The sequence below is a fragment of the Rutilus rutilus genome (genome assembly GCF_951802725.1).
Source record: "Rutilus rutilus genome assembly, chromosome: 19".
NCBI classification, from domain to species: domain Eukaryota; kingdom Metazoa; phylum Chordata; class Actinopteri; order Cypriniformes; family Leuciscidae; genus Rutilus; species Rutilus rutilus.
Window position 1 is genome coordinate 25,399,068 of NC_140232.1, and position 21,996 is coordinate 25,421,063.

General features: G+C 40.2%; 1 protein-coding gene across 1 annotated transcript in view; it reads left to right on the forward strand.

Annotated features, from left to right (window-relative positions):
* The window catches only part of sema6bb (sema domain, transmembrane domain (TM), and cytoplasmic domain, (semaphorin) 6Bb), a 116,879-nt gene extending 97,189 nt beyond the window's left edge, over positions 1–19,690 (forward strand). Inside the window, exons 14-17 of the mRNA XM_084389197.1 lie at positions 1,646–1,786; positions 3,675–3,752; positions 4,981–5,039; positions 17,154–19,690. Of these exons, the coding sequence (XP_084245323.1) occupies positions 1,646–1,786; positions 3,675–3,752; positions 4,981–5,039; positions 17,154–18,082 (1,207 nt within the window). The 3' untranslated portion in view covers positions 18,083–19,690. The remainder of the gene's footprint in view (positions 1–1,645; positions 1,787–3,674; positions 3,753–4,980; positions 5,040–17,153) is intronic.
* The last annotated feature ends 2,306 nt before the right edge of the window (positions 19,691–21,996 follow it).

The window sequence follows — 21,996 nt, forward strand, 5'->3', positions numbered from 1 at the left end:
GGAAACCTTCCGTGCCATGCATGATTTCAAACCATGACGTCTTAGTGTATTACCAACAGTAACCTTGGAAACGGTGGTCCCAGCTCTTTTCAGGTCATTGACCAGCTCCTCCCGTGTAGTTCTGGGCTGATTTCTCACCTTTCTTAGGATCTTTGAGACCCCACGAGGTGAGATCTTGCATGGAGCCCCAGTCCAAGGGAGATTGACAGTCATGTTTAGCTTCTTCCATTTTCTAATGATTGCTCCAACAGTGGACCTTTTTTCACCAAGCTGCTTGGCAATTTCCCCGTAGCCCTTTCCAGCCTTGTGGAGGTGTACAATTTTGTCTCTAGTGTCTTTGGACAGCTCTTTGGTCTTGGCCATGTTAGTAGTTGGATTCTTACTGATTGTATGGGGTGGACAGGTGTCTTTATGTAGCTAACGACCTCAAACAGGTGCATCTAATTTAGGATAATAAATGGAGTGGAGGTGGACATTTTAAAGGCAGACTAACAGGTCTTTGAGGGTCAGAATTCTGGCTGATAGACAGGTGTTCAAATACTTATTTGCAGCTGTATCATACAAATAAATAGTTAAAAAATCATATATTGTGATTTCTGGATTTTTTTTTTTAGATTGTCTCTCACAGTGGACATGCACCTACGATGACAATTTCAGACCCCTCCATGATTTCCAAGTGGGAGAACTTGCAAAATAGCAGGGTGTTCAAATACTTATTTTCCTCACTGTATATATATATATGATTAATCAGAATAACTTTTGACATATAATGTAATTCATTTTTAATAGTTTGAGTTATATTTCTAGTCTGTATATCTTTTTGCTTCACAAGTAAATTGATCTGTTTTTACTTTTTTTTTTATTATTTTAAATAACTATAAAATGCTGATTAGGAAAATTACTTTTTGAAGTGAGCTTGATCTCATTTCTCATGGCCTTTGGTAAGTGTGGCTCATTACTCCGATCCGATGCATAAAGTACTAATGATATCTCCGCTGCTATTGAGGCCATTATCCTAAACGTTTCTATAACCATATGTCATGTATGTGTGCATATGTATACAAACAAATGTGCTTTCAAGCCAGTATGGCAAGTGCAAAAGAGATACTCTAAGTGGTAAGTGCCAATTAAGTGTAAAGCACAGAGGAGTGGGCGGCTGCCAGACTCCCAGATATCAATCTGATTAGTTACTGAGGCCAAGCACAAAGTGACAACACATTAATATGATATCGCATTAATACGACACGCGTTTTCTGTTTGAAGCCCTTTACGCCTCATCCTATTTTTCATTCAGAGGGTGAAAGTTAGTGTCGGTTCATTAGACGCATATAACAAGCTGGTATCTTAATGGATAGATGGCCTTGGTTGAAATTTTTCATGATCTTTAATAATATTAGTTTCAAGATGACAGCAAACTTTCATAACTTAGGTCTAATGTGTTAAAAGGATAGTATATAGTGTGTGTGTGTGTATATCGAGTTCCGATAAACATTATCAGACTATGTTAGGCTTGACTGTTTAGGCTTTATTAAGGTCATTCTGTATCAAACTGTGCTTGAGTGTTTTCTCTGTGTAAATTGTGTTTGACTTTCTCCCTGCACTCTTTTAATTTGTTGCAAATTGATTTGGACCGTGTGTGTTCCAGGTGTGGGACGGACTCTCCTCAGGCCAGGCAGCTGCTCTCTCTCACGCTGGACCGCATCAGTCACAGCCTCCTACTGGCTTTTCCCTCTTGCGTGATCAAAGTGCCTGTAGCACGCTGCCAGCTCTATTCCCGCTGCATGAAGTAAGTGACACACACACACACACACACTCCCAGAATGGCTAAACACTAAGCTTGTAATTGTCTTAACCACAAATTATTGGTCAGGAAATTAACTAAATTTAAGCAAATGCACTACTTAAAAAGCCTTTGCTGTCTCAGAAAAACAAATATCAAAAACAGAATAAAGTTTTTGGCAGAAAATGGGAAGTTGTGTGGAGTGATGAATCAAATGAAACACGAGTTGCATGGTGATGCTCCAGAGTGGTGTCTTCGAAAATCTGGTGAGAAATATAATAATAAATGCATCTCTACCACAGTGAAGCATGGAGGAAGAGGTGTCATTGTGTGGGATGCCTTTTTAGCTGCTGGTATTGGTGAGCTACTGTGAAAAGTAATTTAATGCTTTGGAGTACTGGAGAATATTGCAGAATGGCTTGCTTTCCACAATTGAAAAGTTATCTAAAGAGGAATTATCAGATGTTGCTCTTCAAAAAGACAATGCTCCTGTCCAAGTTGCAAAGACAACCAAGAAGTGGCTTGAGGACAACTCAGTATGGAGCATCTGTATGGAGATTGAACACAATATGTCATTTCTAACACAATAACGCGATCTAAAACACACCACACATGCAACAAAGGCTTTACTTAATCCCATTGAAAACCTTTGGGAAATTCTATACCTCAAACAAAGCTGATGAGTGAATCTCACCTTTGGGAAAAATGTAAGAAGGCTTGGCAAGATATTATGCATGACATATGCGCAAAGCTTATTCGCTTGTTAAGTTGTGATGTAGGGAATACTGTTTCTTGGTCCAAGCCTCCATATACTATCTCAACTGCCATTTATGAGCACTATTTAATCATATCACACTTTTAAGCTTTTAAAACGTTACAGTGTACACTACAGTCTCCGAGCTCATGGCGTCCCGGACACCAATATTTTAAAGATTTATAAAAGACGAGTCACTCTCTGGCCAACTGAGGTTTCGCTATGGAGATAACTAAGTTAGGATCATGATTTTTCGGTAGTATTACAGCACACTGAATGTACAGTATATTAGCACTGTTTGTTGTTTGCTTTTGATATCTAATAGAGCGCTTGAACATGTGAAATGGTGACACGTGACATCAGACTTAACAAGCGGATTCCTAGATAATAGCTGCTGTAATCAAAAACAAAGAGAACCAACAAAATATTAATAACTAATTATATTGTAGACAACATATGCTTTATTTCATGAGCTTTTTGTTTTTATATGCATTTTTGCATAGTAACATAAAATCCATAGTCCATGATAAGCTATATCATGCTAATTTTTGTCATTTAAATATCTTAACCAAGTTTAGTGTTGTCTTCTTCCCAGTATAACATACTACTCATATTTTGATGGTTTAATCAATAAGGGTCAGTTCCAATATCCCAAAATGTTCCCAATGGGAGTTTTTTTCATGTTTATCAAAATTTTGTGGACAAACCCATACATTTACCTAGCTATGCATCTGGGTACCTCCCACTGACTCATTGATACTGTTGTTAAATAAAGCTATTTAAGCTAATCCAGAACTTAAACCTACCCCTAAAATACAAATTTAGCATGAATAGTGACATCATGTAGTGCCTGAACCATTTGTCCTTTTAAGTACAATTCTAGCAATTGTTTATAGCTTTCAGCTCTAGGATAGCTCTGTGTTTCTGTGATCACTGGTCAGGGACAGGCACCAGCCCGTGCTCTGTGTCTGTGCCCATGGGCCATCGGTGCAGCCCAGTGAGGCGCACTAACACATGTCACACATCTAATGTGTGCACTGAACCAGGTGGATCATACTTGGATGAAATCCAGCGGAATTAAACTATATACAGTCTGGCGCTGTAGGGGTATCATACATTCTTTTTTCTGTTGTTTCACAGAAACTGCATCGCCTCACGGGATCCCTACTGCGGCTGGACCAGAGGAAGCACCTGCTCTTTCCTCCGTGCAGGTACCAGGTGAGTTTCGACAATGTTCCTGATAACACAACATCTTTTTACATAAACAAAAAGAGTTCAATCTTCAGACAAAGCATCTAAAAAAACTGCTTTTTGTGTTGTGCCTCCGTTTAAGTACACTTGTGAAATTATATCCGTCCTCAGAGGGACAGTTTTATTGAGTTTTGTGTGCAAATACAGGTTGTCTGAGGTATTCTGAGATCAAAACTTGGAGACGTTTTACCTCAGCACCGTTATGCAATTACAGCTCTCTGGCTGGATCTGATTTGATTTACCAAGGACGGTCAACCTGTCGATCGATTCCGTCTCGCATAATGCTGAAAAATTCTCACCAATTGAATTTCGCAGTGGAAAAACGATACAGAAGTAGTTCTAATTACTGCCAATTGCTAATATACACAAACCGTGAATATGCAAAACAAGTACAGGAACGTTCTGTCGGCTGTTTATCTGTCTTTATGTGCTTCTCAATTTCTACAGTATGGCTAATGTTCATCCTCAGGAGAGCGGCGGGAAGGAATCTGTGTGCTCATTTAAATTCTCGGGGTGGTTTACCGCTATAGTATAAAAAGAAAAACAGCCATCTTCTCTCAGAGGAGTTGTGGAGATTACTGCTCTGCGCCTGCAGGTTGCAGAAACATTATATTTTATAGACATTTCACAGAAAGCGTTTAACCACACGGGTGTAAACGTATCTTCTGAAAAACTAAGACCCTGGCAGTAAAAGACCCCTGGCTGCCTTGTTGTCCTGGGCTTGAACTAATTGCCGACGGTAGTGGAAAGAGGCTGGTCCCCCAATGCACGCTTCTGCTGTGTGTAGCCTTCGGCCTTTCCTCTGTTTGACTTATGCGGTTGGAAGGAAGCCATTCGTGAGTCGACTGCAGTCATTTTTCTTCATTAATGTGGCTTTAAGGTAACACAGAACATCTCTAATAGAGCACTGTGATGCCTCTGTGTGTACAAGATTTGATCACAAGCACAGATTAAGTTTCTGCACACATCCTGCACAGGCTTTTAATTTACAATATTGCTTATTATCAAAGCCAAGAGGAGCAAAACATTTAAGAATTACCCTTCAAGACAGCATTTAAAATGGTGTTTTTCTTTCAAAGAAAAAGAGAGAGAGAGAGTAAATACACAGGTATTACTGTAATTCAGGTGGTGCAGTTTTATGGCCTGTTTATGTGGTTTGCTGATGAATGATTCTACTACTGTTCTTTCACCACAGGCTTCCCTTCGAGCAAGACGTCGAGCATGGAAACACTTCTCACTTGGGCGACTGTGACGGTAAGAGTACATTTTTATTACAACAATAAAACTCTTCATGCTGTGACCTCTCGTTCTCTCCCCTCGTCTCGTCCCGTCAGACCTGCGGCCGCCGTCGTTTTCCGCCCCATTTTGAGCTTCTGTTCTGCTGCAAGAGCCTCTGTTTGGGTGCGTGGTGATCACAACTCACGCTTTCTATATATAGTTCCCCTTTCATCTCCTATTATGTTCGTCTTGGAACAGCGTCGAGTTCTGGGTGAACCTCTCTGGGTGGGGTTCATCGCAGCAAATCAATCGTTCAGTCTGAAATACTCAGTCGATGTGGAACCCCTTTGATCTCACCGCTGATTCTGCACAGGCATTGGTGCATGTTAATCTTGGGTCCACCACAGGAGACCTCGTTCATCTGCTGTGAGCCACAAACACTCGGGATGTATAAATATTGCATAATGATCATGTCTGCCTGGCTGGATTTTAATCTGCTCATCAGGAGCTTTTGAAGTTTTCCAGGCCCTGTTTCAGTTGTGGTGCACAAGCCAGAAAGTAATGGGGTGGTGGGGCCAACTGCGTGTATTTGCTAATGTGTTTCCTAATGGAGAAGATCAGTAAGTCAGGGGAAAAAATAGTAGCTCTGTCACAGCATTATGAATAATGTGATGTAAGAGAGCTTTATTTTGTTTTGTGATATTCTTACAAAACCTCCCTTTTTTTTTTAACTAACACAAGTTTGTTCTGTTTCAAATACTTTTAAAATACCTGCATTCCAATGAGATATTATTAAATTATTTTAAATTAATTAATGCATCAGGTATCATGAGCTAACCTAACAAACAACCATTTTTTAAAGCATTCATAAATATAGATTAATTTTAAATAATATATTATGATATATAATTATTTATAATTATTCATACATCTCAAATTATTCATATAATTTGTTATTAATAAATGTATAATAAAATACAATTATATACTATTGTTTATTGTTAATGTAATTTTAATGTAATACATTAATGTTTTATTTATACATCTTATGATTTTATTATTAAATTATTAATAAAAAATTTAGTGTTACCTTCTATTGTAACTAAATAGAAGTGTATACTTCTGTTTCATTCAGTATTGAAAGTATTGATCAAAATATTGAATTCTGTTTCAGAATTAACTTTACCCAATATAATAGAGTTGCCGTATAGAATTCTTGCTTTCTTTTTTTCTTATTTTTCTGCTGTGCAGAATTGCTGCTGCCATATTTTCTAGTAAAATGTCTAGAAATCCTTGAAACAAGATACATAAGAAGCAACACTGCATTAAATATTAAGGCATGTTTTCAGCGACTGTATCTTTAATGCAGGTGTCTTACTACTGCGGTGGCAGATTTTTTTTCTCCACTTATTTTAAGTATAAACAAGTTCAAAACAAGTGAAAAATTTGCCAGTGCAGTAAGACAAAATAAGATTGTTCAAAACATTTATTAAAATAATCTACAAAAACAAGTTAATATCTTATGTAGTGTTGCTTCTAGAGTAAATTGATCTTGTTTTAAGGAATATTAGATTTAGATTTAGTCACTAACTGACATGATAAACCAGTGATGATCAGCATGTAAACTCACGCTGGTTTAAGCTGGTCTGGTAGGTAGGGTGTCTCTCTAGTCTAGTGTCTCTTAGACTGAGGGCTTGCATGGAAAGCATCTCATTCGTCATCTGTAATAAGTCGTGTGTAAATAAGTGTTTGCCTGCAAGGCTTTGATCAGCAGACCGCATGTCACATCCATCACGCTCCTCAAGTGTGCTTCTCCTGGGTCTGCAGTGCAGAGAGACACAGGCCAGGGGTTGAGAAGTGGGCAGTTTAGAGGAGGTAGCACTGCATCCATCACAGTTTGTAGCTGGTGACTGGCTTTCATCTACTGCTGGGAGGGTTACAAACAGAAGATTCGGGGGGGGGGGCAGCCTCAGTGATGGAGATCACCCGGATAAGACTGAACTTCATATGACCCCAGATGTCCGCTTGCATGTCCGACAGGGCTTAGATGGCTGATGTTAACAGCTTCTGCTTAACGACAGAAAAGTGGTCAGTGGAAGTGGGGGCAGAGGAAAAGAATTGATTTTCATCTCGTCTCTCTGACTCGATCTGGGCTGAATGATTACGAAGGGTGGGATCCATAAACCAACGAGGCAGATGCAGAGCACAAAATGGTAGAGAGATGAAGTAAAGCAAGTATAGATGGAGGAGTGGTGGTGGTGGTTGTCAGACAAGCTGGAGCCCGTGACTGAGGGCAAGTGTCTGGGGTGGGGTTGGGTGCGCAGACAAGGCCGTGAGTGATGTAGAGAGCAAGCTCTGATGTCTCCCGTGTCACAGAACCGTCACTGCTGCAATTCCCAAAGGCCTTGCGCTGTTATAACTCTCTGACATGCTCCCGTCTGCACTGCAGAAGCGATTTCTCATTCCCTCACACTTTCACTCTGCCTCTCTTGGTTTACAAATAGTGTAAATTTACTCTTTCTCAAAAACCAGTACTCTTTAAAAGCACGGTACAAACAAAGTTGACGGATAACATGAACCTTTTTTGTCGACATCAAGATTTTAGGTATTTTTGATTAGTTTTTATTGTTATACTGTAAATGACCATTTTGCCAATTTCAGTTCGATATCATATCATACATTTTTCTACTTATGTGAGTAATTTGGCAAAGCAGAAGTAATGGATATTTTTTGCAGCTTTTTTAAAATAAATGCTTTCTGGACTGTTTTGGATGTTTTCAGTTTGGAAAGGAAGAGTGTGTTAATGGTACATCAAGATCTTTTTTCTCAATAGATCAAGTAAAATTTGATTTTTCTACATGACCCCTTTCTAACTATTTGAATATTGTAACTGGAAAATGCAAGGCTTCCAGTCTCAGCCAGTTTGTTGTTATAGCTGTACAAAAACTTAATTTATCATATTATTTGTATGTATTATTTTAATCATAAACACTGGTTTGTAGCTCATATAGTTTTAGTGCAGTTTATGTTTATTGCAGTACTTAAAGCAGCTAATGAATAGAAGTATTTCACATTCACAGAAAATAGCTTACATCCGTGTTGAAAAACAAGGTGGATTGCAGCTCATTTAGAGGTAATTTCATTAAAAACAAATTCCCTGAAGTCCACTTATAATGTTAGTGACAGACATAATTTAATTCAGAATGAGACATTTTAGTTCCAGTTAATGCTGTTTATTCACTGTTTATGAAGTTTTGATTTAAAAAAAGCTACAAAAAATGAAGTTTTTTTTGTTAAATTACATTGGATTTTTCATTATGACCCTATTAAGTAGTCCTACAGTGAGACAAATGAGTTTTTAAAAGTATTTTGAAGTCATTAAAATGAGGCTGTAAAAGCTGCATCCATAGTAATTAGAAGGAATGAGAAGAAAAAATTCAGTTTTAATGGTGCATAGCTTAGGATGTTACTACCCAAATATATCTTTCTGTATCTTTCTTCCACCTTCACTTCACCTTGGTGTTTGAGTAACCGATCAGGCAGTTCCTTCCGTCTCTCTCATTTTGTTCAACAGTGTGAGGACCGTAATTAGAGATGCGACTGCTCTTCCTGTGCCCTGACCAAGCACTTAGTGATCTGATTAAAAATGTCAGCTCCCCTTTTGCCTGATACTCCAGAGGGGAGCTGATCAAAGTAGATGTAGACATCAGACGCTTTAATTTAGTTGACCTGTGAGGCCTGCCCTCAAAGGCCCGAGACACGGCCGCCAACAGCCACTTGTCTTTCTGCATTTTGAGGGCCTATTTCTTTGGCTTTATCTTTCTGCTTCTCTCTCTCTTTACGAATTCTTGCATAATGATGGATTATGACTACGCTAGCTGCAACAACTTTGCTCAAGAAATCATCAACAGTGCTTGAAACAATTAACTTGTTTGTTGTTAGAATGCTGAGTGCATGTTGTATAAAGAAAGAAATGCTAGCATGAGAGAGAGGATAGCATGAGTTTTTACATTCCAGCCTGGGCGGACACTTTGTTCTCTCGCCTGATCTCAGCCCAATGTGGTGTTAACCCTTTACAGGTCACGACCTTTAAGTCAGCCGTATCGATTACAGGATTAGCGGCTAATTTAACGGTCCTTAAACTTCAACAGTATCCTTTTCATTGTAAGATTTCTGGTCATATGAGGGGTGGAGCAGACTGTGAATTACTATGCCAAAGGAAGTAAGACCTATAATAGTAATTACATTCGGTTAGGAATGTATCCAATTCAGACTATTCCTTTAGTCAGTTCATTGTAAGCTAACTGTGCAAACAGTCCCAAAAGATAATTTAGCTTTGATGAATTGCGGTTACCAAAAACTCCTGACAGATTCCTTTGAAAAGTCGACCACCCCAAAGCTCACTGAATAATTTTCACACTGGGGTGTAATCTAAATATACCTGCCGCTGTTGTCAAAAAGCCGCTAAATGTTAACCACGCTCACTTGTGGGACCGACGGAGTCATTGTTTGCACAGAAAACTCATCAGCAAATGTCAACGCTGTTAAACCAGGCATTAAAAGGGAGGGAGGCATTAGTGTAGGAGAAAACTGTCATGCCCTGCCGTTGTTACGAGTGAATGGACTGCAAAATGAGGCTTCTCCTCGAATCTGCAGTTCAACTACAGTATGTGTATAAAGAACAGAGAGTCATAAGCCCCATTACTCTTTCTTTGCATCTATAGCCCTCCCGCTTACCCTTTTCTCCCGTGTACGTTGCTGCTAAAGCATTTGAATATAATCAGAGAGTTGACACAGATGGAGGCAATTACGCTGCTGCTAAAATATTTCCTGGAGAAAGGTGGTGTTTTGACTCGGCAAACAGTGGGTTGCAATCACGATCTAATTGAAGTCCATGTTACACAAAGAAGTGCACGGTGCTGTCATTCTCGTGGAGTGGGATGACAGCCATGCAGAAAAAGGCAATGAGGCACATGCTGGCAAATTTGCTTCTCCACTGTAATTGGTATCAGCTGTAGTTATACATCTCATAACACTACTGTTCAAAAGTTTGGGATTGGTTAGATTTTTTTAATGTTTTTGAAAGAAGTGTCTTATATTCACCAAGACAGCATTTATTTGATACAGTAAAACTGTAATATTGTGAAATATTATTAAAAGAAATTATAAAAAAATGTTAAATATTTTTGTTTAAACTGAGAAATATTTTTTCAGAATTCTTTAGTGATATATCAAGTAATTTTTATGTCCTAAAATGGAGAAAAATACTGTGCAGAGCATTGAAATCAGTCAAACAGAACACGTTGGATGTGTCTGAATTTCAATGGGTGGTCATTTTGTAGTGTCACACTTGGTGTGAATCACGTTTTGTACGCTCTGTGGAGTATGTTCGGCTTTATAGAGGGGTTAGTTGTTAAAGTGAGTGTTTATAAGACTGATGTGGTGCTCTTGCCCTCCAGACCTTTCCAACACTCCCACAGGGGCAGTTCATGTTCTCCTGGAGTACAACATCTCATGACCTTCATGTCCAGGTCATTAATCTAGCCATGGACAAACACATGTATGTCTACACTGAGGTAGGTCATTCTGTGTACCTGAGTTGGGCAAAATTGAAGAGTTGGCTCCCTTTCAATGCACGGGTTGTGCATGGCCACATCCAATTGGAATTTGAATTGATATGACAATTAAATGTGTAATTTATGGAATTGAAGTTTTATTACTTTCGCAACAACACTCAAATGATTACATGATTAATTTGGACTAATTGTGCCTGTTTCCTCAAGTAATTAGACATATTTCTCTACTAAACTAAATAGAAGTAATTAGAAAGTACTGTCTCAGCAATTAACAGCCATCAAAACAATTTAATTTTACCATTCAGGTCTCAAATAGCTATAAACACCACAATGTTTTAAAATAATCATTACAAAATTTGACATTTTAAATTTGGTTCCATTTTGAAAAGTATATTTATTATTGGAAAAAAGACCAAGAAACTACTAATATCATGTGTCATTTTGTAAAAGATTGTTTAAGAGAGAGAAATTAGCATAATGGCTGTGGTTCAGTTCACAGGATCCCAATGCAGTGTTCACCAGGATAGCTCACTTTTGAATTTTGAATGCTGAAGTACACTTCCCAGGGCACTCTCTGGCAATTAGAACTTAGCTTTAGTGTGTGAGAAATCTTGACTGGTTTGACTGCAGTAAGAGAGAGAGACCCAGGAACGTAAAAGGACAACAGCAGCTGCCACTGAAGCCTGCAGCACGAAGAGCCTTGTTGTCGTGGCGGTTGCCAGGCATGTTGACAGGGCATGAAGAATCTCTCCACCACAGATCATCATGACTGGGTGAAAGATATAGCTCAGACAGGTGTGTGTGTAAGGGACACACAAAACCGTACAGCAAAACCTCTCAGCCTTAGAAATACCTTGCATGCACCCACAGGTGTGGTGACACCATTTTTCTCTCTTACACAAATACACGCTCCAAATCCTGAGACAAACAAGCTTTATTGATCCTAAAGAGGATTTTCTTCAGTTCATCAAGCCAGAGACCTGACAAGCATGAAAGAGACATTTTGAGCCACCACAGTAGATCGTGAATGACCCAGAAAAGTTTCGTAATTTTGAAAATGTGTGAAAAACCGTTTCCACCTCTGCCAGACTGAGCTTGAAAACTCAACATCTCTGTTATAGAGACAAACCGCCGGTACCGGTTAACTTAATACAAATAAGGAAGTGTTTTTAGCAGCTGGTAATATGCGGTCATATGCAGAGCACTGACGGGCAGAATTTATGTTTTCAGCATGCTGGAAAGATTAACTTGAAATTGGAGGTTTCGTGATTGTGGTGGATGCAGATGTCGCGCTTCGCAATTGGCTAGACTAATACCGCTGTGTCCCTTTCTGAATTTATAACCCATGCTGGAAAGGTGGAATATTTTTTAATGATTTCATTTGAGAGTTCTCACCGTTCAGCCCCAAATTAAGGCTATCAATTTACCAGCAAACCTCCTGTTACATTAGAGCCCCCATCAGCCACATCTGTAGTATTGCAATGCAGTACATGCTTCCATGATCCTACGTACTTGTTTGATCAATTTAACACAGCTGAACCGACTCTCATCTGCATCCTCATTAGCGTTTGTCGGCAACGGTTGCTGTGAATGGGGGAAGCTGTGTTGAAAAACTATGCGCTAATTGACTACAATTAATTGTGGCTGACTAGGCGGCGTCTGCAGAATGTGGAAAAGGTGAGCAAGCGACAATAGGCAACAGTGTTTTAGCAGCGGACCGTTTCTCTTAACATTCGGCTCCGGTGGGGCGACTCATATCCTGAGCTCGCCCCCCCAGCTCAACAGCCCTCGTTATTTCAAACAGTCCCTTCTATTTAGTCTCATGTTAATCATCGTCAGACATTGTGGACTGTAGCGTGCACAATTATGTTGGAATTAGAAACCCTGAACCGGTGCCAGGAAGCCTTTCACCTTATTGCAGTGTTATAGGCCATGAACAGCTCTCGCTTATTGAAAATTATAGAAGAGTTAATTGAGAACACATGCAGACGTATGTAAACCCGCCAGCTGTATATTGATCTGAGAGTTTGGCTTTTTAAAGTGTAAGCTAAGAAGCCATAAATGTCTTCACTACTATCTTTCTGTAAACACTCTGCTTGGAACCAGACGTGTTTAAAAAGTGTGCATATTTTGTTTTGGAAACTTTTGCTGACAAGACTGGATTCGCTGGTGTAATGTTTGTGCTGATTCTGTCATTATTCACTCACCCTCATGTCATTCCAAGCTTAAATGACTTTTTATCTTCTATGGAAAAGAGAAGTTTTGTTTTAATACAATGAAAGTCAATGGGGTCTAATGTTGTTTTGAAATTTAATGACGGACTTTTCATGGTTTTGAAGGTTTGAGGGTGTGAAAATGATGACAGGATTTTCATTGTTGGGTGAACTATCCCTTCAAAGTAATAGTAATAACCCTGTTTGACTTATTTCTTCCATAGAAAACAAAATATGAAAATTATGAAAAAAACATGAAACTTATGAAAAAAGCATAAGTGGTTCACATGACTCTTTTGCTATATTCCAAGTCAGCTTTGTGTGAAAAACAGACCAAATTTTAAATCATTATTGACAAAATCTCACATGAGATTTAATGAAAGAAGTAACAATGAACAATTCATGAATTTATTTCACATTAATTGGACTGAATTGATTCTCAATTTCCACTCGCATCAGTTAAAAGCTCACCGAATAACAACTTAAATTTCTCTCTCCATAGACTCTTTCTACGCAACATAATCTGTTGACCAGAAATACTGGTCTTTTCAACATGGTTAACACAAAGCTATATGGTAACAGTGAGGCATGAGTACAGCAAAAGATGGGTGACATGTCGAGAACCAGAAAGAGAGAGAGGATATGCAGTCAGATAGAATAGCCTGCAGTGTTTCTGTGTGTGTGTGTGTGTGTGTGATAGAGAGAAAGAGCAAAGGGAAGAGAATACTGAGAAGACCGAGATAGAAAGAGAAAAGATAATGAGTAAAGTCAGTGAACCATAAGCCACTGATACACACACTCACACAAATGCACACGCTCGCATGTAAGGCCTCGTGCTAACATGAAACGCTACACACACACACACACACACACACACACACAGCATCTAACATAGTGCAGAAACTACTGCATGAATAAGTGTTTGTTACATAAGCACAGCTGATAAGGGCCTGTTTTTACCACACTAAACTGTTTCACCCCATGCTAGAAGATCGGGTAATTATAAACCTTGAGAAGGTTGCTTATTTGCTAGAAGAAAATCTATATTCCACCTGAGGTTTTTAATGACATGATCGCAACAAGAAACTGAAACCTGCTAGCATTTCATTAGCCGCCTCTCTGCTTACAGGTTGAAAAGGAGATAGAGACTGAGAGCAATTGAGTGATACAGGGAATAAAAGAATAAGGGTACGTCCCCGGAGACAGCCAGCCAGCAGAAGATGAAAGGACGTGGCATAGAGAGAGAGAGAGAGAGAGAGAGAGAGAGAGAGAGAGAGAGAGAGAGAGATGAGCGGGAGAAGATGTGCACAGAGATGGAGAGCGATAAGCAACAAACATCAAACTGCTAGTGAATAGACCCGGGGAAAAAAGAGGCAAAAGCAAGGCAGTTAGTCCCTGGGCTCTGAGTCTTTTAGCACTTGGCCTATTGCCGTCTGAAGACCAACTCTAACTAGACTGCTCCACCGCCATTGTTCGCCTGTAATTGGAGCTTCCAGCTCAAGACGTGCTTGCTGCGCTCCAGCCTGACAGTCCGGCTGCCTTCCATTAAGCTTTAATAAGTGAATGGGGAAAAAGGGGGTTTCTGTCACCCCGTCGGGAATGACGAAAAGAAAGAAACAGTGCCTGAGACTATCTCTCCCCCTTCGTCCGCTCTCATCTGTGTGTTTTGTTTCCCTTCACGACAAAGCGAAGTGACTACAAAGGCAACATCTATGATGGCCCCAATCTATTCATTGCATGCATGCACCATCTTCTTACTGTAAAAAAGGATGGACACATTGCAGGCGAGAGGAGAGAACAAATGAGAGGTGGCCCTCCAGACAGGCGGATGCTTTAATACGTCTCTTTCATTAAAGAGAAAGGCCGGTGTGGTTTGAGTAATATCTATCTGAGGCACCATCAGGGCTTCGCCTAGAAAAAAGCGACGTATATACAAAGAGCGTTTGATGTGTGTTTGAGTACTGCTTGCAAACGAAATTGTGGGTTTTTTTTAGAGAGTCAGGCTCTCTGTGAGTTCTCGTGACCTCATGTGCGCATCTAACAGATAAAGTTTACGATAAGGTTAACTTTGTTAACAATAGTTAATACACTAGCTGGGGTGTAAAGTACTTGCATTACTGTATTTCATTACAGTATTATTTTGGGATTTTTGTTTTACTGGCTTGAGTGTTGTTGATTACTAGTGAAGAGAAACAGAATAGCAAATCAGGATGTTTTATAGTTGAAACATTGAAGGCATCTTAATTTGCATAGCTTAATTTAATTAAGTATGCAAGATTAGAATTAGATTAGATTTACATATGGTACATTGAAAATAGCATTACAAAGTTGCTGTGCTATATATTTAAATATAAATATTATACTTAATATTTAATTAAAAATGCATAAATGTAAGTGTAAAAATGCATGAATGTAAATCTTAATTAAATGTATTTAATTGATCAAATAATCTAGATTAAAAAAGGCTTTTAACCGTTTGTTCATGAGACCTAGTGCATGTATGTTGATGACTTATTGTACCTTATAGTAATGTGTTACTGGCACATTTGAATTTTCGTTCTTTTCTACTCCAGAGTTTGTTTGAAAAGTTCACAAAGTGTGTCGCACAGAGAAGTCTTCAAGCACTCAAACAACTTCACCTTCTACCCCGTTGCCTTATGCCACCGAAAGTAAACACCACAACGCATGAACATAAACAACCTAGAAAATAGCAGCATCCCAGCATCCCACCCCGCTCACCACATCCTTTCAGGATCCCGTTCCTGATGCATGTTGGGGCCCTCGTGAATGACAAGTGGGTTGCAACAACATAAACAAGAACTGTTTTAGGCAGCGGTTCATGACGAGAACTGCCCCATGCCAATGATGTTTATCCAACTTCTAGCAGCAATGCAGCCACACACCGGCAGCGGCAGCCAAAAAGTTAATCATAAAGATGACAAAAACAAAAACCAATAGTTGACTGCTCTTTAAACAGCAGTCAGCATGCTGGGAAAAGATACACACACCTGGTATCTGTCTGCGATAGAATAAATATAATGCCCCCACACCACAAACAAAATAGACAGAGAGCGGTAGCAGGGCAGAGACAGAGATAAACACAAATGGAGGGAGGGTAGGAAGAGACTGCAAGAGAAAGAGAGAGAAAAGTACAGACACTGACTCAGCATCCACATGAATGCACTGATTGATTTGAAGTGTCATTTCGGTAATGTGGTCTGTCTCTCCAAAATGAATACTGTAAAGTAAACATGTATATCACCAGAAAATTGATAGGCACTCTGTCACAACGTCTCCCAATGAAATGACCGACATGGTACATGTTGTACAGTTCCTTTCCCTGGTGCCCAACTGCGGCTAATGTATCTTTTAATTCAGCGGACTCTTTGAACACACAAACACCCACACCGAGGCAGCTATTATGAGCTAATTATCGTAGCAACATTTTTATTGATTGCGCCTCCTCTCTTCTCATTTTATTTGAGTTCTTAAACAAACAGCTGTAAGTGCTAATTAAGGCTGTTTATTTTCACCAATGTGAAATGCTTACCATTTGTCTCTATTGTGATAAATTTGCCAGTTAAATTAATTTGTTTCAAGAGCGTTTCGTCTGCTAAGCCATTTTATAATGTTGGTTCTTATTGTTGTGAGTCACTGTAAGAAATCGCCAGTTTTATTGAGTTTTCTCAAATTAATAAGATATTGCCTACAGATTTACATGTTTGGGTAGTTGAACAAAAACATTCCATGAACCTTGTTTTTTTTCAACAACAATTATTATAGTTTTTTTTTTTTTTTTTTTTTTTTGCACCCTAAACTTGAAGGGATGGTTTTTGTAATTCTGGCTCACTTGCAGTTTTATCAATAACAGCCCTTGGTGTTTGAGCTCCATAGAGCAAAAAAACTAACTGATATTTTCCTAATTGATCTGCTGCAGCACTATTTTTATGCTTTCCCTTTTTTCTCATCATCAATAATTAATTGGTGCTCTTCTGAGAACTTAAGTCTTCTGTCATTTCAAAGTGAATGGGATCCATTGCTCTCATCCCTCTTTACTCCAGATCTAGCACACCCAGGGCACGTTTGAATCTGTAAATACAGCTTAAAAGTTTCTATAATTGTCAGAATTATTCAGTGATAATTATTTTGAAAGTTAATGTTCCAAAACACGTAATTGATGATAGATTATTACAGCAGTTAAAATGAACATCCACTTTAGGTAGTAATGGGTGCAATTAGTCTGCTGTTTTCCTTCATTCGTGCATTAATTTGCTGAAAACTCAAGGTAATTTAATTTTGTGATTCTTTGTTAGGTATGAATGTGTTTATGCTCACTTCTGTTATTCTTTCAATGTGTTCAGGTCTTCTGCAGGAGAGTTTCATCGAGGAACCAGATGGCTTGGTGTCTGTGAACCTGCTGGTCGTGTCTGCAGTTTCAGCTTTTGCCACCGGGGCGGCGCTGTCAGGTCTGATGGTGTGTTGGATAATGAGCCTCAAGCACCGCCAACATTCCAGAGCTGGTGGATCTGGTTTGGGGAGTCGGCGCAAGGGTGACAAGGAGCAAAGCGTGCTTGGACACGGTCGCAGCGGTTCCGTGATCAGCGTGACTCGCATCAGCGGCAGCGAACGACCCCGCTCGCAGGTTGAGAATCTGTTCACCAACGGCTGGCCAAAATCTGGAGATATCGACCCAGGACTTCCCACTCCAGAACAGACGCCTCTGCAGCAGAAACGTCCAACTCCAAACGTTCATCTCACAGACTGCGATTGGGACCAGAGCCATACTTTCCTGGCCCAGACAGGGACACCCTGCACGACGAACTCTGCGGTCATTTACCTGAGCTCCAAATACTTGCAGGGTGGGCGGCAGGAGGGATCAGGCGATGTTCCCCCGCATTCGGAGCGACAGCGGTACCTTATCCTCTCCCACCCTGCGAATCAGCGGGATCAGGGCGGGCAACCATCCGCCCCGCCTACCCGCAACTCTACCGGTGAATACAACTATCCGACGACACCTCAAGACTCCCCTGACCGCAGGAGGGTGGTGTCGGCTCCTACCACGACCACGCAGACGGACTATGGTGAACATCTGCGATGGTCCCGTGACGGGCTCAACTTCAATAGCAACAACGCGACTCCTTCTGGCCACCACCCGTATCCGATACAGCCGCGTACTAATGCAGCATTAGTACGGCCAGGTCACCATACTCAGCGGGGGCTCAATGAGCTACAGGACTACAGCCACCTGCTGGTGAAAAGTGTAAGTGAGCGCAACCCTAATGGCCAATGAGTGGCCCAGGCCGTTCACACCCTTCAGAGTCCCATCACCCCCAAGACTCAGACTCCTTCTGTAATCCTGCCCTTCCTGTCCTCTCTCACTGCCATCCAGTGTCTTTCAAGTCCCCCACCAGTGGCTGAGCTCTAGAACTACAGAGAGTGAGAGAATAAGAGCGTTGATGGTGTTAAAGCTGCCGTCCTCCCCAGCCTGAGGGTTGACGCCACTTAGCACGTTTGCGGCTTCTATCACGCCCTGTCTAATGAAACGGAAGGATCGCTTGGGAATAACGGATGTGATGGGTGATGGGAGGTGAAACACATAATCATAATCCTGCGAATGGGTATGTTGACTGTTTAGCATACCGAAGCGGTCGCGGATTTGTCTCTCTGTAATCTCACGCCCTGTAAACCATTCAATGGAAGTGATCCGTTTCGTTTTCACCTCTTTCTTGCTTTACGTTTGAGCCTGTGGATGCTTCTTTTGTGCGCGTCCCGGGCCTTTGCAGACAAGCTCAAACTTCCTTTTGTCTGTTTGCGTGTGTGTATGTGAGCCGCACCAAAATGTGCTTGTCGACCAGACTTGATGTGAACGCAAAATTCACTGTAGTTTCGTAAGTGATCTGATGTCAAATGACTGACTACCCCTCCCTCCCTTACCTATTAAGTGTCAGGAAGCAATCAAGAAAACTGCCATGTGACTTTATCGAAAGACTTGTGTGCTGGAATATCAGATGTAAATGGGTGATAGAGAAGAGCATTTGCCAACAATCATGGATTAATCTACCCATGCTTTCTGGAAGGAGCACTGTGGAAATGAATGACTTTATATTGCGTACAGGGGCATTTGTTGGCTTGACCCATTTATTTAGTGGTTTATCTTCAAAACCAAGATAAGTGCGTTTTTTATCCCCTACACATGTTAGAATTAGAGCAGAGCATTTGCAACACTTTCTCTTTCTTTCACTCGGCCTGGCTTCGTTCTCTCTGCAGTCCATTGAGTCAAATGTGAGCTCGGTTGTATGGGCTGGGCCGGGCCACTAGGGAGCTGCATTCTGAGTGTCTCACTGACACTGGGTTTCTTTGTGCGGCCCAGTCAGACAAGACCATCCCAACAACAAATAGCCGTTAAGAGTCATGGCCTAGCCATCAGCCAAGCCCAGGAGAATGTCAATGAGGAGCCAGACAGATCGGACCCCTCTGGGTCCCCCCTCACTGCCAGCCTTCACAAGCCACACAGAATCAGATGAATACAATGTTACATTTAGATGGAAAGCAAAAAAATTCAAACCCACTGGGCTCTCGGTGGCACTGTGCCCACTTCAGCCATTGTTCAGTTTCCTCTGGCTCTCTTTGGATTTCTGTTTGTTTGTTTTGTAAACCCCACGAGAGGCATGAAAGAAATAGTGTACTATTCAATTCATTCACCTCTCAGTGAACGACGTTATCTCTGCTTTCTTCCTGTGGGGCACCAGTAATTCACCTAGCATTACCTGAGTAAGTCCACTAGAGGGCAGTAATGCACATTAAAGGATTTTTCTACTCAGTGCTCAATGGACCCTTTTCACAGTGTGAGATGAGTAATTAAGAGTAAAAGTGACGCTAAAGACATTTATAATGTTACAAAAAAAAATTATATTTCGAACAAGAGCTGTTCTTTTGAATTCCACAAAAATATCAATATCAATTGTTTTCAACATATAGATAAGAAATAAGAAGAAATGTTTCTTGAGCACCAAACCTACTTATTTGAATTGTTTCTAAAATATCATGTGACACTGAAGACGAGCAATGGCTGCTGTGCTATACCAGGTATAAATTACATTTTAAAAAATGCTAATAATATTTCACAATATTTTACTGTATTTTTTATCAAACAAGTGAAGCCTAAATCAGCATAAGAGACTTTTTAAAAATCATTAAAAAAAATTCGTACTGGGCCCAAACGTTTAAACGGTAGTATATTATCACTATATTTTACGTCTTTTGAAGACTGCTGTTATCTATCCCCTTTTCTTTTCTTTGAGAAAGTCATGTAAATGTAAAATACATTTTTTTCTTAAACCATTGAAACAAATAGTAATGCAAAAATTTGCAATGGTCTCACATGCGCTTCCCTAGAAGACTACCCTGCTATTGTTTACACTCCAAACCCAAAAATGTGAAAATGGTCCATGAGAGAGTTTGACATGAATTGTCTGATGGTCCTATAATCAACAATACATCAGCACTAAGTGTATGTTGGTTTAAAACCAGGCCGTGTTCCAAATGAAAACACTGGTGAGTTGCTGATAGAGAGAGAACATAAGGGCACAGGGTAGGGGAGTGCGTTCTTTTGAATGTGGATTGATGAAACTGCTGAAGCTGAACATTAAAGCCATTAATGAAGTGTATAATTTATGGGTTTTAAGTGCCAATGCATGACTGAGTTCCAAACTGTATAATTATTTTACACAATCAACATTATTGATGCAGTTTTTTAATTGATGCTGTCACCCAGCTCTTTTCATTTTCAAACTTTTCCACCCTCACACAGACTCCATGCTGCCCACCCATGCATGCTCTCGCCCTGCTTCCCTCTCTCTGGCTTTTCACTCTGTTGCACCATTAGGCGAAACATGCGTGATTACGCTAAGTCTATCTTAGCCCTAGAGATGATCGTGAGAGACGTGCAGAAATGCAGGCACCCACTTGCTTACTCACAGCCAGATTTTACAAAGCAATCGCCTGAGATGTGGGCAGCAAAACTCAAGCAGAGAATCATCTTCCCAACCGCATCCCATGTAAGTAACAAACCAGAAACTAGCAGCAAGCGCAGGTCAAAGTTATTGTGAAACCCTGTATGCAATCGCTATACACAGTCTGGGTTAATTCGCACAAGATTTTGAGGCTGTGAAATGGAGTTAATTTGCTGTGGAGCTCTATAAAATGCTTTTCCGGGGAAAAGAAAATAAACGAGGGGTTGTTTCACTGTTTCCTATGTCGTAATTCTCTCAAGCAAGAAATGGAGTCGGCCATAAACACTCTGCTATGGATTTGTTTGGACAGAAATATATCTAGCTATGGTTTAGAAAGCTCCCTACTCTCAATTTTCCAATTAAAATGCTGCCTATGAACAGCGAGGACAGTGCGCTCCAGGCTTTCTCATTGTCTGGGCTGTTTCTTTCTCCGCTTTGTCTTTTAAAGCCCTGAGATTTTTTTTTTTTTTTTTGACAGCCCCCCAGCCACAAACTGCCACAGCTAATGGGCCACCCGACGAAATGCGCAAACACAAAGAAAGAAATGGTTTGTTTAGAAATGACATGCTTTTTAGTTTGCAAAACCTGACATCTGACAAGCACAAACAACAAACAGAGTTTGAAATTTTTTTTTTTTGTAAAGTTGTAGAGAATATATTAGCCAGTACTGATATCTTCATTTTTATATTTGTTTATTTGTTTGTTTTGTGGTAATGTTTTAGGTTGGTTTATTGAGTTCATGAAAGTGATTTGATTTGCTTTCTGGTGTGTGAATTTTTTTTTCCAACAATGACATTGATTATTCTTCGACTGTGACCTGAATTTCAGTGTTTGATCCTGGTTCATGAACTGTGCAAAGCCTTTTCTCAGTAAAAAAAAAAAAAAAAAAATATTGATGGGAGATGTTTCTCCTGATTGAAAGAGAAGAAGAAAACCACTTGCAAAAGAGCCAAGCCTTCTGTTAACTGTGATGGACTTCTGATTTGTCTCGCACCGGAGGCTGTTCGTGTTACTGGGTCCATTGTCATTAAATGACAAGTCGTGTCCCCATCAGTGTACATAATGGTTTCAGTGCTTAAATGTAATTTAAGTGAACTATCTGCATGAACACAGCCTCGGTCTGGGGAAAACAGAGGTAGTGTGTACTTCAACACGACATGCTACTGTGTGCCCTATTAATGTCCACCAATCA